General features: G+C 39.8%; 1 protein-coding gene across 1 annotated transcript in view; it reads right to left on the bottom strand.

The window, feature by feature from the left end:
* Positions 1–6,988, bottom strand: part of URB1 (URB1 ribosome biogenesis homolog) — a 104,155-nt gene extending 97,167 nt beyond the window's left edge. Inside the window, exons 1-2 of the mRNA XM_043997360.1 lie at positions 6,720–6,988; positions 875–1,014 (exon numbers count right to left, since the gene is read on the bottom strand). Of these exons, the coding sequence (XP_043853295.1) occupies positions 875–1,014; positions 6,720–6,858 (279 nt within the window). The 5' untranslated portion in view covers positions 6,859–6,988. The remainder of the gene's footprint in view (positions 1–874; positions 1,015–6,719) is intronic.
* Between the last annotated feature and the right edge of the window lie 8,014 nt (positions 6,989–15,002).

Here is a 15,002-nt window from a genome sequence, read left to right as displayed (position 1 = left end):
TTGTTATACTCAATATTTCAAATGGTTTACCAAGGATTCCAAAACCAAAATTTCAAATATTTAGAATCCTGAAGAGATAAAGGAAACTCCAGCTATTTCTGAAATTTGTGAAATTTGATACTTTTTATCTGTGTTCTCGATTTTAACTGCCTTTTGTCTCCTATATTTACAACTAGTAATGTTCAAACCTACCTTTAACACAATGCTTTCTAATAAACTACATTAATACCAAGAAATTGCTATTCATCCAAGAATTCTTTCAAAGGACATGAATATCCTTAAAGCACAAGCAGCCAAAGGATATAAACAAACAGTTCTCAAAACAATTATAACCTGTTAACTATATAAACAAGCTATATAAGCAAGTGCTCCAAATCACTAATAATAAAGAGATATTTAAATTAAAGCAATTCTGAGGTTTTACTTCACACTTAGTAAATTGACAAAAATGCCAAAACATAAAAAGAATCAATGGAGGAGGGTCTACAGGAAGACAGGCAGAATGATACACTGTTGATTATTGTGCTATGAACTGGTCCAACTAATCCAGCAAACAATTTAGAACCAGGGTATGGAATGCTGCAGATGCTATCATATATGGTCAGGGTGTTGGTTGTTTATCCTCCTTACCAGGTAAAGCTTGCTGGGAGGAGAAGGGGGAGTGGGGTTTCTCTGAAAATTGTTGTGATATTAAAGCAAAGGACATCAATAAAATGTTTTTAAAGGTCATAAATGACAAAAAGTACGAATCTAGGTACCACAAGGATAAAAATTAAAATCAGGTCTTATTATGTACATGCAGATGCCATTTCTCATATACCAACCCTGATGACAGGAAAAGTCATTTTTCCTTTGTAATGAATCTTCAACTTACTTCATGTTCACTTCTTTTCTCTCCAATTAGAAGTTGAAAAATTTCTGAACATTCCACAGAAATTTTTATATATCCTTCCACGACATCATATAGTCCAGTTTGTGGTAACTTTCTGGCAATGGAGACAAATGTTTCCAAAGCTGAAACAAAAGTTACACATAGCCATTAAGAGAAGTAACCTTTAACTCAGAAACACACTAGTTACTATATGTGGGCGCCATTATGGGGAAAAAATTGAGAGCTTTTGGACTCAAAAGTAAAGGGAGAAAGATATAAAAATTAGAGGTGCTGACCAGGAGAGTTAGAAGTCTGGGAACCCTAGTATTTTCTCCCATTTAACTCTCTCATTTTGCAACACTGTCTGAAACCATACCAATTAAGAGTTATGTGGATTAACAGGAATCTCTCCTTTAAAAATACAAATACTTCAAAGCCAGTCATTTAAACTCCCTGGCCTCAGTTTGTTCACCTGTAATAGGAGAGGAAATATACTACACTAGTTGACTTCTAATGTAAATTCTAATATCTAATCATTCACACATTCGGGTGACTAAGTTTAATCAGTGTGAATTATGGAGAACTCTGAGGGATAGAAAAGACCAGGAAGAGTGCCAAAGCTGGGGCTTAGAAAAAAAGGAATATATTGGGAATGGGGAATGATAATATGGATAATAATAATTAATATTAATATAATTTTAAGGTTCAGAAATCACTTTGCATAGATTATCACATCTGATTTTCAAAACCTTATGAAGTAAGAACATTATTATTCCCAGTTTAAAGAGGAAGAAGTTGAGGCCAAGAAAGGTTAAGTGACTTGCTCTGGGTCACAAAGCTAGTAAGTGTCTAAGACAAGATCTGAACTTGTGGGGGGCAGCTAGGTAGTGCAGTGGATAAAGTACAGGCCCTGGATTCAGATGGACATGAGTTCAAATCCAGCCTCAGATACTTGATGCTTACTACCTGTGTGACCCTGGGCAAGTCACTTAACCCTCATTACCCCTCAAAAAAAAAAAAAAGATTTGAACTTGAGTCTTACTTGGTTCCAAGTCCAGGATTCTATCTAGTATTCCATCTATCTATAAAAAGGCAGACTGGTCAACCTTGCCTTTAGCAGCCTTCAATCTCAAAAATTTTGTCTGTTGGTAGAGTTGTGAACTGATCCAACAAATTTGGAGAACAATTTGGAACTATACCCAAAGAGCTTTAAAACTGTGCATACCCTTTAATCTAGGAGCAGCTAGGTGGTGAGGTGGATAGAGCACTGGCCCTGAACTCAAGAGGACCTGAGTTCAGATCTCACCCCAGACACTTACTAGTTGTGTGACCCTGGGCAAGTCACTTAACCCCAATTGCCTTAAACAACTAGGGCCATCTCCAGTTGTCCTGCTATGCATCTTGAGAGAGTGAGGTTGGTGACCTTGCACAATCTTCCCTCACTTAAATCCAATTCAGTACAAGTCATGACAGTGACTCAAAAGGGAGTGAACAGTGATCTCAATGTCACTGTTCTTTGAGAACAAAGGACAAACAACAATGACCCTTTGACCCAACAATACCACTATTAGTTCTGTATCCCAAAGAGAACAAAGGCAAAAGGACCTTTACATACAAAAATACTTAAAGCAGCTCTCGGTGGTGGCAAAGAATTGGAAACTGAGGGACTGCCCATCATTTGGGGAATGGCTGAACAAGTTGTGATATATGATTGTCATGGAATACTTTTGTGCCATAAGAAATGACAAGCAGAATGGGTTCAGAAAAACCTGGGAAGGCTTATATGAACTCATGTAAAATGAAGTAAGCAGAACCAGGACAACATTGTACATAGTAACGGCAAAACTGTATAATCAGCTATGAAAGACTTAGCTACTCTGATCAAGTTAAGGACCCACAATGAAAAATGCTATCCACCTCCAGAGAACTGATCAACTCTGAATGCAGACTGAAGTATACTTTTTTTTTTTTTGGTGAGGCAATTGGGGTTAAGTGACTTGCCCAGGGTCACACAGCTAGTAAGTGTCAAGTGTCTGAGGCCAGATTTGAATTCAGGTCCTCCTGAATCCAAGGCCAGTGCTTTATCCACTGCATCACCTAGCTACCCCCTGAAGTATACTTTTAAAACTTTATCTTCTCTTTTTCTGTGTTTTCTGTTGTAACATGGTTAATATAGAAATATGTTTTGAATGACTTCACATGTGTAAGCAATATCATATTGCCTGTCTTCTCAAAGGGTGGGTTGGGGAGGCAAAGAATTTGGAACACAAAATTTCAAAAAAAGAATGTTAATTTGTTTCATGTAATTGGAAAATAATAAATAAAAATACATTAATTTTTTTTTGTCTAGGATTGACCCTGCATCTAGGAAAGGAGGAATAAAATTGTCTTCATTTTTTTCCATCCTTAATAAGTCACTTCAACAAACATTTGTTAAACAACTACTATAAACAAAGTACTATGTTTCACACTGGAGATGAAAACAAAAAACCAAAACCGTTCCAGATCAAGAGGCTTAGAGTCTACTAGAAGATACAACACAGACACTCAGAGTGGGAAAGCATATCGGTGAAGGCTTCTTAGAAGAGGAGCACCTAAGAGAAACAGACCTTCAAGGAAGATTAGAATTTCAAAAGACAAAGGTAAGAAGAGAACACAGCCAGGCAACAACTGCTTTTATATAAGCACAGAATTGAGAGATGAAAGGTCAAGTTCAGGGGATAGAGAACATTAAGTCTAGTTACAATAGAAGGTAAAATCTATGAATAAGAGATGCAGTAAGGACACCAAAGTTCTGAGGAAAGTGGGGAGAAAGTAGAAGCATCAGACATAAGTATTTTTTTTAGAATTTGGAACACTTCTATCATCGGTCTTACCCACATGTTTCAATCAGTACACATTTATTAAGCAGCAACTATGTGCCACCAACTATGCTAAATGCTAAGGATACAAAAAGAGGCAAAAGACAGCTTCTGCCCTCAGAGACATTATAGTCTAATAATGTTGGATAGTATTCCCTCTACCAATGCAAATTGCAACTTGTTTGTAACTAATAGTCTTAGAGAGTGACCTAGTACATTGAGAGGTTAAGTGATTTGACCAGGGTCACATGGTCAGCATTTGGCAGAAGCAGGACTTGAATCCAGGTCTTCCTGGGCCAGCTCTCCATCCACGAAAATACACTGACAAAACAAATTTTAATCAATAAAGCTCATGATAGAAAAATTGCAAACACTACTAAGAAGAAAAAGATGCAACATGGTAGAGTGGAGAGGACACTAAACTTCAGCTGACACATAGGTTCAAACCCTAGCTCTGTCACTTGGGCAGTCATATCACCTCTGGGTCTCAAATTCATTATCTATTCACTAGAGGAAATAATAAAGGTTAATACCTAATTTTCGTTTACAACATGTAAGTTTTTCAAGGGCAAGGGCTGTTTTCTTCTTATCTTTGTACCCCCAAAGACTTAGCACAGTGCCTGGTACACAGTGAGTGCTTCATACAAATTTTTGACTGACTGAATCAAATAAGATGTTTGAAGATAATGGCTTTATAACTGACTGGCACATAGTAAGTAACTGCTTAATAAATGTTTCCTGGCTGCTCTAAAATCATAAAGGGCAATATAAATGTCAAATACTATTATTATTATTATTACTTATTTCACAGAATTATTTTGAGGTATTACATATAATCCTCCACTAACATACTACTCCAGTGCCTCATCCTGGCATGGAGATAACCTTGGGCTCTCAAAGGCTAAACCAATGGAATTTCCTGAATAGCTAGGTGGATTTCTATTCACTGGACTGGAGGTCAGGAACACCTGAATTCATATCCAGCTACTGACTAGCTATGTGACCCTGGGGAAGTCACTTAACTCCTATTTGCCTCAGTTTCCTCAACTGTAAAATGGGATAATAATAGCACCTACCTTCCAGGGTTGTTGTGAGGATGAAAAGAGATAATATTTGTAAAGCACTTAGTACAGTACCTGGAACATAGCAGGTATTATATAAATGCTAACTGCTACTGCTACAGCTACTATTACAGCTGCTGCTGCTGCCGCCACCACCGCCACCACCACCACCACTATTTATTTAAGTTTTGGTATGTCCTACCAAATTGGAAAGCCTTCAAGTAGGGGCCATAATAACTGTATGCTTGTCATCGGAGAACCAGCTGAACTTTGGAGAAGCTCATCACTAGGTTCACCATGGACCAATGAAATTTTAAGACGCAGAAATTCTCAAAATCTTTCTACTGTCTACACAACAGGGTTGTTATTTCCATTGGTGGTCGTTCATTATACAGCCACAATAAAACCACAGATCCTTAAATTATTGAAATACATAATAATCTGAAATATTATACATTGTATAACATGTTAAATATGTAACATAATATATTATAAATACATGTTAAATACAGTTAATATTTTACTTTAAAATAGTATTTCTAAATGTAAATACTATAAAATGCAAAATCCTCATATATTTGCTGCATTAATTATTGTGAGTAGACCAGAAATAAAAACTTCCTAACAATTACAGCTGTCTGAAAACTAAATAGAATTGTCTCATGATAATATATCTCACTTAAAGGTTTACAAAACTCCTTCTCTAAAAGGTAGGTAATACACATATTCTCCATATTACAAATAAGGAAACAGGTTCAGGGAGATAAAGTGATCTGGCCAGGATTACAAAGCTACTAAGTGTTCATCAAAATCTTAACCTAGATTCAGCACACTAATTCCTTAAGTGTGGCATAGTGAAAAGAGCACCAGATTTTTGAAGAGAAAAGCTTGGGTATGAATCACAGTTCTGACTTAATTCTGCACAGGATCAGGCAACCTCTAAGGTCTCCTCCAACTCTAATTTCTATGAATCTCCTTAAATAAATTTCTCAGACACAGGGCTCCTGTTCTAAAGAGCCCATCATAAAACTGAATAGCAAACTTTTTTAAGCCATCCGAAGGTCTCATTAAATATATTTTAATTAAGACCCAGTTTTTGCTGTAGTATGCTAATAAGTCACAAATCCTAGGAGCTGTCAAGTCAACAATAATATATTAAGTACCTACTATGTGCCAGAAACAGTGCTAAGCACCGGAGATAAAAAGAAGAGCAAAAACATGCAAACAAGCAAGAGACATACAGGATAAACTGGAGATAATCTCAGAGGGAAGGAACTAAGATTAAGCAGGACTGGGAAAGTGGGATTTTAGAAGAGGCTTGAAGAGAAGCAGGGAGACAGCGATGAGGAGACAGTTCCATGCATGGGGGGAAGCCAGGGAAATGCCCCAGGCAGGAGATGGAGTATCTAGGGCAAGGAAGAGCAGAGGCCAGTGTCACTGCTCTGCAGAGGGCATGGAGGGAACAAGGTATAGACTGGAAAGCCAAGACGAAACCAAGGTATTAAGCCTTTGAATCACAAACGGAGAGTTTCCTCTTTGATCCTGGAGGTGACAGGGAGCCACAGGGTAGAGGGAGCGATACTATCAGATCGGGGTTTTAGAGAGATCAATTTGACAGCAGAGTGGGGGGATGGACGGACTGACATGGAACCCTAAAGCTGGAAGAGTCCTTAAAGATAATCTAACTGGACTCCCTAATTTCACAGATGAGGAAACAATCGCAGACATCCCCTCCAGACGTCGTGGGGCAGTCCCCACAACGTGAGTGCCTCGGGCCGTCTCTAATTTATCATGTTCTCAGGTGAGCCAAAAGAAGACACCCTCCCCGAAGCCGGCAGGGTGTTCGCACCACGTGCCCGCGGGGGCCCCACCCCCTCGCCCGCCCTTTGACACCCCCCCCGGCCCCCCGCAGCCCAGGACGCCTACCTTGCGCCACCGTTTGAGGGTCTTTGAGCTGAGCCTTAAACTGCTGCCCCGTGAAGTCTTCCCCTCGGGGCCTCTTCCCAAGGCCGGCCGAGGAAGCCTCGCCCTCTTCTGAAAGGGCTTTCCTCTTTGGGTTTCCCATGGCCAGAGGGTCGTGACGAGTCCACGCGAGTATCTTCGGAAGAAATGCGCGTGGGGCGCACGCCGCGGGTGTGCAACCCCGACCACACCACGTGGGGCGGAAGGAGGAGCCGCAGCGAGCGAAGGAGCGAAGCCGGAAGGAGCCCTGCTGGTCCCAGGTGGCGCTCCGCGTGCGCGCGCCTAGAGGAGGCGGGGTTATCGCGGCACTACGCGAGGGAGGCGGCCTTCAGGGTTCCGGAGGACTGGGCGGCTTTGTGAGCTGGGAATGCGCAGGCGCAGGAAGAGTCCCGTTGCTTGCCTCCTAGGTCGGTTCAACCGGTTGAGCCCTTGGAGCCGCTGTGCTGCTGTGCTCTCGGTATATGAGTTTACCTGCTAAAGGCGCAGGAATCTGGTTAGAGCCCAGACCCGGAGTCAGGGAGTACCATGATGCTTATTAGCGGTGTGACCTGGGCAAAGTCACTTAATCTCCGCCTACCTCATTTTCCTCATCTGCAAAATGAGAATAACTGCCCAGGGTTGTTGGGAGGATCAAACAAGAACAAAGCTCTTTTCAAACTTTAAAGCACTTTATAAATGCTTATTAGTAGTATTGTCAATCATCATCATCATCATTAGTATTACCTGTGTTACGTGACTAAGATTATTAGGGTACATTGAGTGTAGAACTGTAGATTTTTGGAAGTTCATCTCTTGGTCTACTAGTCCTAATCAGACATTTCCAAAACTAGTTTTTGCTTTAACTTCTTGCTTATTATTTTAAAGCAGGGCACTCATTTATTTGTTTGTTTGTTTGTTTGTTTGTTTGGGGTGGGAGCAGGGAATACATAATATCGAATCCATTGCTTTGGGAAAATACCCTAGACCTCCTTGGAGACTCATCTCAAATCTCACCTTCAGTAAGCCTTTCCTGGTCAGCTCCCTTCTCCCCAACTTTATCCCGTACCATTAAATCTGTTTACACTAAATATCTTTTTTATAAAATTACTTTTAGGGGTATCTTTTGTTTTTACATTGCATAAATGTATCCCAGTATTCTTCCCCTCAACTTCTCTCTGCCATCCCATATAACAAATAATGAAGGGGAAAAAAAGAGAGAGAAAAAGCAGCAGAACCCAATGCATCCAAAAAAATCTAAAAATACATGTAATATTCTGCTTTGCAATATGCAAAGAAGTGTCAGGTGGTGTTTTCATATATCTCTTCTTTGGGGACACCCATGTCCTTTGTATTTTTGCAGCATTCACTTTCCAATGTTTTTTTGGTAGTTCTATTTGTATTTTTATAGTCATTGTGTATATTGTTTTCTTGACTGCTTACTTTACTTGACATCACTTCAAGTCGGTCCATGCTTCTCTGTATTCATCATACTTGTTTCCAACAGCACAGTAATATCCCATTGCATTCATTCATGTACATTACACTCATTTAACACAGTTTGTTTAGTCATTCACCAGTCAGGGCATCTACCCCGTTTCCAGTTCTTTGCTACCACAGAACATGCTACTATAAATATTTTGGTGTGCATGGGGATTTTCTTTTTTTAATACCTCTTTAGGGTATATACCCAGTACACACAGTATATATCTTGTATGTACAGGGCTGTTTACATGTTGTCTCTCCCATAAGAATGTGAGTTCCTCAAGGCAGAGACCTGGTTTTTGCCTCTTTGTATTCACGATGCTTAGCATGCTCCTTGGCACATAAGTATTTAGCAAGTGTTTGTTGATTGATGGATGGACACATACCTTTCCTTCCACCCTGTCTTCCTCATATTGTTGTGAAGGTCAAATGTAATGTAAAAATGCATTACAAGGGGCAGCTAGGTGGCGCAGTGGATAAAGCACCGGCCCTGGAGTCAGTAGTACCTGAGTTCAAATCCGGCCTCAGACACTTAACACTTACTAGCTGTGTGACCCTGGGCAAGTCACTTAACCCCAATTGCCTCACTAAAATTAAAAAAAAAATGCATTACAACATAAAATTTATGATACATCATGTACAGGATATCTCAAAAATCTTGGTGGATTTAACCCAAAGGACTCATAATAAAAAATGCTATCCACCTTCCGAGAGAGAAATGATGAACTCTGCATGCAGGGTGAAGCATATTTTCTTTCACTTATTTTACTTCCTCCCTCCTTGGCTAATGTGGAAATATGTTTTGCATGACTTCATATTAATAATGGGTATTGTATTTCTTGCTTTCTCAGTGTGGGGGGCAGGAAGAGAAGCAGGCAGAAGAGAAAGACTTCAGAACTGGAAATATATATATATTTTTAAGCCTTGGTGAGTTTAAGTTTTTGATAGCTTGTTTTTAGATACTCTTTATGTAGACTCAGCAGGTTATTAAAGATGTTGTTTTTGTTGTGCAGTCGTTCAGTTATGACCGACTTCATGGCGCACCAGCCCCTTCTTTCCTCCACCATCTCCTGAAGTCTGTCCAAGGCCATGTTCATTGCTTCCATGACACTATCTATCCATCTCATCTTCTGCTATCCACTTCTCCTTTTGCCTTTAATCTTTCCCAACATCAGGGTCTTTTCCAATGAGTCCTGTCTTTTCATTATGTTATCAAAGTATTTAAGCTTCAGCCTCAGCATTTGACTTTCCAGTGAATAGAATGAATTAATTTAAGTATTGACTGATTTGATCTCCTTGATGTCCTAGGGACTCTCAAAAGGCTTCTTCAGCACCACAATTCAAAGGCTGTCAAATCAATTTTCCTTATAGTCCCCCTCTCACAGCCTTACATTACTACTGAAAAAAGTATAGTTTTGACTATACGGACCTTTGCCAGCAAGGTGATGTCTCTGCTTGTTAGTATGCAGTACAGATTTGCCAAAGTTTTCCTTCTAAGGAGCAAGTGTCTTTTAGTTTCATAGCTTCAGTCACCATCTGCAGTGATCTTTGAGCCCCAGAATATAAAATCTAATGCTCCTTCCATTTCGTCTCTCTCTGTTTGCCAGAAGTGATGGGACCAGCTGTAGCATCGTAGTGGGTTGTGGTTTTTTTTGACATTCAGCTTCGAGCCAGCTTTGACTATTTCCTCTTTCACCCTTTCAAGTAGTTTCTTATTTCTTCTTCACTTTCTGCCATCAGAGAGGTATTTTCTACATATCTGAAATTATTGATATTTCTCCTGGCAACAGGAAGATTTAGGTTCAAATATTCACTCCTTTGATATTACTCTCTGTATGACCCTAGACACTTACTTAACTCAGGTAACTGCCTAAGATTTAGTAGATAAGTCATAAACAGGATGCCATCTGCATTAGTTATTTCCTTTCCTAACAAAATCATAGAAATTTTTAATAGTCATGTTTTAATATATGTATAATATTATTGCTAGATTAACAATTAATATATCTATCACTACTTTGTAAAATATTTTAATAAGAAGGATTTTAGCATGATATCACACCCCTGTAACCTCAGCAACTGGGGAGGCTACGGCTGGTGGATTGCTTGATTTGGGAGTTCTAAGCTTCAGTATTTGAACCGAAGCCAGTTGGGTATCCACACTTAAGTATTCCAACAACATTGTGAGCCTTCCAGAAGCAAGAGGCTACCAAGCTGCCTAATGAGAGGGGTAACGATTGGAATGACGCCACCTGCTGGAGACTTACTGTAGCAAAGCTCTGCCATGAGGAGAAGGCATCTGAGGTCAAGACATCTGGCTCTCTGGCATCAAGAAGTGGTGTTTGCTTGTGGGAGGAAGGGGGCGAGGCTGGTGCTCTGGCTCTCTTTCCTCAGGATGCTGGTGGAGAGTGGATCTAGAAATGCGCTCTCCCTTTGATAAATCTAGGCTTTTCTCTCTTCACCAAATTCTTATTCTCCTTAATAAATACTTAACAGTCTAACTCTTGCTAAAGCTTATAATTTATTGGTGACCACTCATTAGATATTTTAGACAGAATAGCTAGAATTTTAGCCCCTTACAGAGGTAAACCAGTCCAGATCTGAAATGGAAAAAGTCATAGCTTCTCTCTTTTTTTTTTTTAAGTCATAGCTTCTCTACAGATCAGCAGTAGGGTCAGCATGAGAATAAACACTGAACATCCAGCTGGGTGAAAGAGGGAAAGACCTAGGAAAAAAAGAAAGAGAGGGAGGGGAAAAGGAAGGGAGAGGATGAAGGGAGGGAGAAAGGGTATAGTGGATAAAGCCCTAAACCTGGAATCAGGAGGACCTGAGGTCCTGTACAGCCTCAGACACTTAATAGCTTGGGCGAGTCACTTAACCTCTATCTGCCTAAGTTTCTTCACCTGTAAAATAGAAATTAATAATAGCACCCATTTCCCAGGTTGTTGTGAAGATCAAATAGATAATATTTGTAAAGTGCTTTGCAAATTTTAATATGCCAGATAAATATTATTTACCAATAAATATTATTTAATAATAAAATATGTTAATTAATTATAACTTATTAGATAAGAAATTAATACTACCTGGAAATCTATGATACCATCAAATTAATGTTTTTCTTTCATTTGAGCGCTTATTATATACAGGATATTACTATGTATTACGAATTTGTTTAAAACGGATTTTTATATAGAAAGAGGTAGAAGGGTCAGTAACAAGTGGTAGGGAAAAGAAAGAGGGCTGCTCATCTCTTTGCTTCTGATTTCTCCATCAGGAGAATGACTTTGGACTGGAACAACAGATCAGAAATGGGCAATAGGGAATTGATACCCAAGATAAATAGGGAGACAGTAAAAAGCACCTGACTGCTCCTAGTGAGTTCTAGTAACCAGACCCAAATGAACTACATCTCAGAGGACTCAAAGAAGTGCCTAATGTCGTTTCTGAGGCCCTGTTTCTACTTCAGGGTCATAGGAATCCATGCTTGACCCTATGCTTTATATGCATATTTTCAATGAATCAGATTTACAAATGACACAAAGCCAGTTGGGATAGGTAATATAGTATATGACAGAGTTAGGATCCAAAAATATCTCCACAGGCTAGAATACTGGGCTGAAAGTTTGGGGCTCTTTTTGGCTGAATCTAATGAAACTTAATAGGGATAAATGTAGAGTCTTATGCTTTGTTTTTTTAAAAATCAACTTAAATACTAGATGAGGAAATGTGGTTAGACAGTAGCCATCTGAAAATGCTCTAGGTTTTTGTTTTGTTTTGTTTTGGTTTTGCAGGGCAATGAGGGTTAAGTAACTTGCCCAGGGTAACACAACTAGTAAGTGTCAAGTGTCTGAGGCCGGATTTGAACTCAGGTTCTTCTGAATCCAGGGCTGGTGTTTTATCCACTGCCCCACCTAGCTGGCCCTCTAGGGTTTTAATTGGCTACAAGTTAAATATGAAATGAAAAAAGGTTACAGCAGTCAAACATACTTCAGTGAAGTCTAAAGCTGCATCATGACAGGTATAATTCCAGGACTGTGTAAGTAAGTATCCTGCATTCTGTCCTGATCCAGACCACACTTGAAATATTATGTTCAATCCTTAGCACTACGTTTTAGGAAGGTTAGTGATAAGTTGGAGGGCATCTGGAAGAAAGAAAGCAGGATGCTAAAAGGCCTTGAGATAATATTCCATGAGAATCAGCTTAAGGATTTGGGAATGTTTGGTCTATAGAGGAAAAGATTTGTGAGAGACATGATATATATCTTCAGTTGTCTTCAACTGCATCGAAACCCCTGTTATAAGAGAAGCATCAGACTTGTTCCCTTTGATCCTAGGGAAAAGAACAGGGAGCAATGGGTAGAAACAGCAAAGAGTCAGATTTAAGCACGTTAGGGAAAACCACCTAAGGAGTAAATGAATGAAACAATTATTAGGTGCTTTCCATGTACAAAAGTGCTGCACTAAATTCCAGGGACACAAAATAAGGCAGTCTTTACTCTCAAGGAGCTCACATTCTAATGGGGAAGAAAATATAAATGGAAAGTTATAGTTGCAAATAAGGTCCTCCTGACTCTGAAGCCAGCCCTCTATGATATAAGATATTACACAGCAAGGAAAGCATCCATTGTATAGAATGAGGTGAGTTAATTGGCTCTCCAGGAGGCCCTCACTACAATTCTTTTAGCATTCCCATGTTGATTCTTTATCACACTTCCTGTATGAAGTATTCTGAAACTTCTCTTAAGCCCCCAAAGCTTTCCCACCTCTTACCAGATGACCTTGCCACATTATGAAAAAATCAAGGCTATCCATCATGAGCTCCCTCATCTCCCCTATACCACACCAGTCCTTTTCTACATCTTTGCCTGACTTTTCTTCCTTTATTCCAGTCACAGAGGGTGATCTGATCCTTTTTGTTCGGAAGACTAAGATTTCTTTTTTTTTTTTTTTTTTGCAGGGCAATGGGGTTTAAGTGACTTGCCCAGGGTCACACAGCTAGTAAGTGTCTGAGGCTGGGTTTGAACTCAGGTCCTCCTGAATCCAAGGCTAGTGCCTTATCCATTGCACCACCTAGCTGCCCCAAGATTTCTATTTTTGAATGGTCCAATTCCAGTCTAGGACTCCTAACAGTTTTTCCATTTGATGATTCCTTCTTGATCTTATCTTCAGTCTCTCCCTATCAACTTGCTACCTTCCCATTGCTTAAAAACATTCTCAGGTGTCTCTCATCCTTAAAAAACCTTCACTAGATCCTATTATCCTCCCTACCCCCATCCCCAAACTCTCCTCCCTTTTACTGACAAACTCCTACTTTCTATCTCTTGCTCATTCATCACCTATTCATTTCTCAGCTCCTTGCAGTCTGGCTTCTGACCTTCCCTATTTACAGAAACGTCCTTCTCAAGTTCATCATCAATCTCTCTGCAATGAGTATAAATCAAGGGACCCCCCATCCCAATCACCTCTGGCTAGTGTACATCCCATAGAGCATACCTAGAGCTAATGCCACATGTATTGTCCTTGGAACTGGGTCCCTTCTGATGATACATTATCTCTTGCCCTTTCCAGGAGAGCCCCTTAACAAAAGACATGTGCTGTATGAAATGATGTATAGCAAAGTGAGCAGAACCAAAACAGCATTGTACACAGAGACAGCAGTATTGTTTGATGAACTGTGAATGACTTGACTATTCTCAACAATACAGTGATCCAAGACAATCCCAAAGGACTATTGATGAAACATACTATCCACCTCCAAAAAAAGAACTGATATTGATGGAACAGCCTGAAGCATGCTATTTTTCACTTTCTTTCATTTTTTTCTTTTAATCCTTTTCTTGTACAAAATGACAAATATGGCAATGTGTTACATAATCATACAAGTATAACCCAAATCCGATTGCTTGCTGCCTCAGGGAGGGAGAAGGGGATGGAAGAATGGAGGAATAAAAATTGGAACCTAAAACTAAATAAAAATGTTTATTACATTAAAAAAAAAGACTTTCAACTAGAGGCTTCTAGTTAGATTCCATGGGTAGAAATTCCTATTTCCAGAATGTGTCAAAGCTACATCAAGAGAGGATTGACAGGGGCAGCTAGGTGGTGCAGTGGATAGAGCACTGGCCCTGGAGTCAGGAGGACCTGAGTTCAAATTTGATCTCAGACACTTAACACTTACTAGCTGTGTGACCCTGGGCAAGTCACTTAACCCCAATTGCCTCCCTAAAAAAAAAAGAGAGAGAGAATTGACAACTGAGCCAGGAAGAGTCACCTAATCAGTAGACTTTAAAAGGAGTGATTCTGCCCTGTTTCTCTTCTTTTTCTCTCCTCATTGTCTGACTTAGGAACTCTTTCTCTCTGGTACTTCTAGTAAGGAGCTAGCAGAATGGATTTCTTTTTCCCATTTCCCACTGCTGGCAGTTATGGTGATTTCAAACACATGAGCATAAGTCAGAGCCTCTCCCCCTCCCCCACCACACACACACACCAATACCTACCCTCTCTCTTCATCTGTGTTTTTCTTTCCCTTAGCTAGGTTCCTTAGCAGTGATCCTGACAGACTTTTCAAGAGTAATTAGCTAAAAAGAACCTTAATTACTTAGTAGCACTTTGATAGGTGTTCCTGCTACTGCAGGGCTCAGAGGAAAAAGATGATGACCTACAGGATGAGCCCAACCACTGGCCTGGCTTACCAGAAAACATATTTCTTGAAGGAGCAGTTCAGATAATGTAGCGCTGAGGGGAAGATGAAATGCCTATTCAGCAGTATTGCAAAATGTTTTA

The sequence above is a fragment of the Dromiciops gliroides genome, chromosome 3 (assembly GCF_019393635.1).
Source record: "Dromiciops gliroides isolate mDroGli1 chromosome 3, mDroGli1.pri, whole genome shotgun sequence".
Taxonomy (NCBI): Eukaryota; Metazoa; Chordata; class Mammalia; order Microbiotheria; family Microbiotheriidae; genus Dromiciops; species Dromiciops gliroides.
The sequence above is the reverse complement of the archived record's forward strand: the minus strand, read 5'-3'. Positions and strand labels throughout refer to the sequence as shown.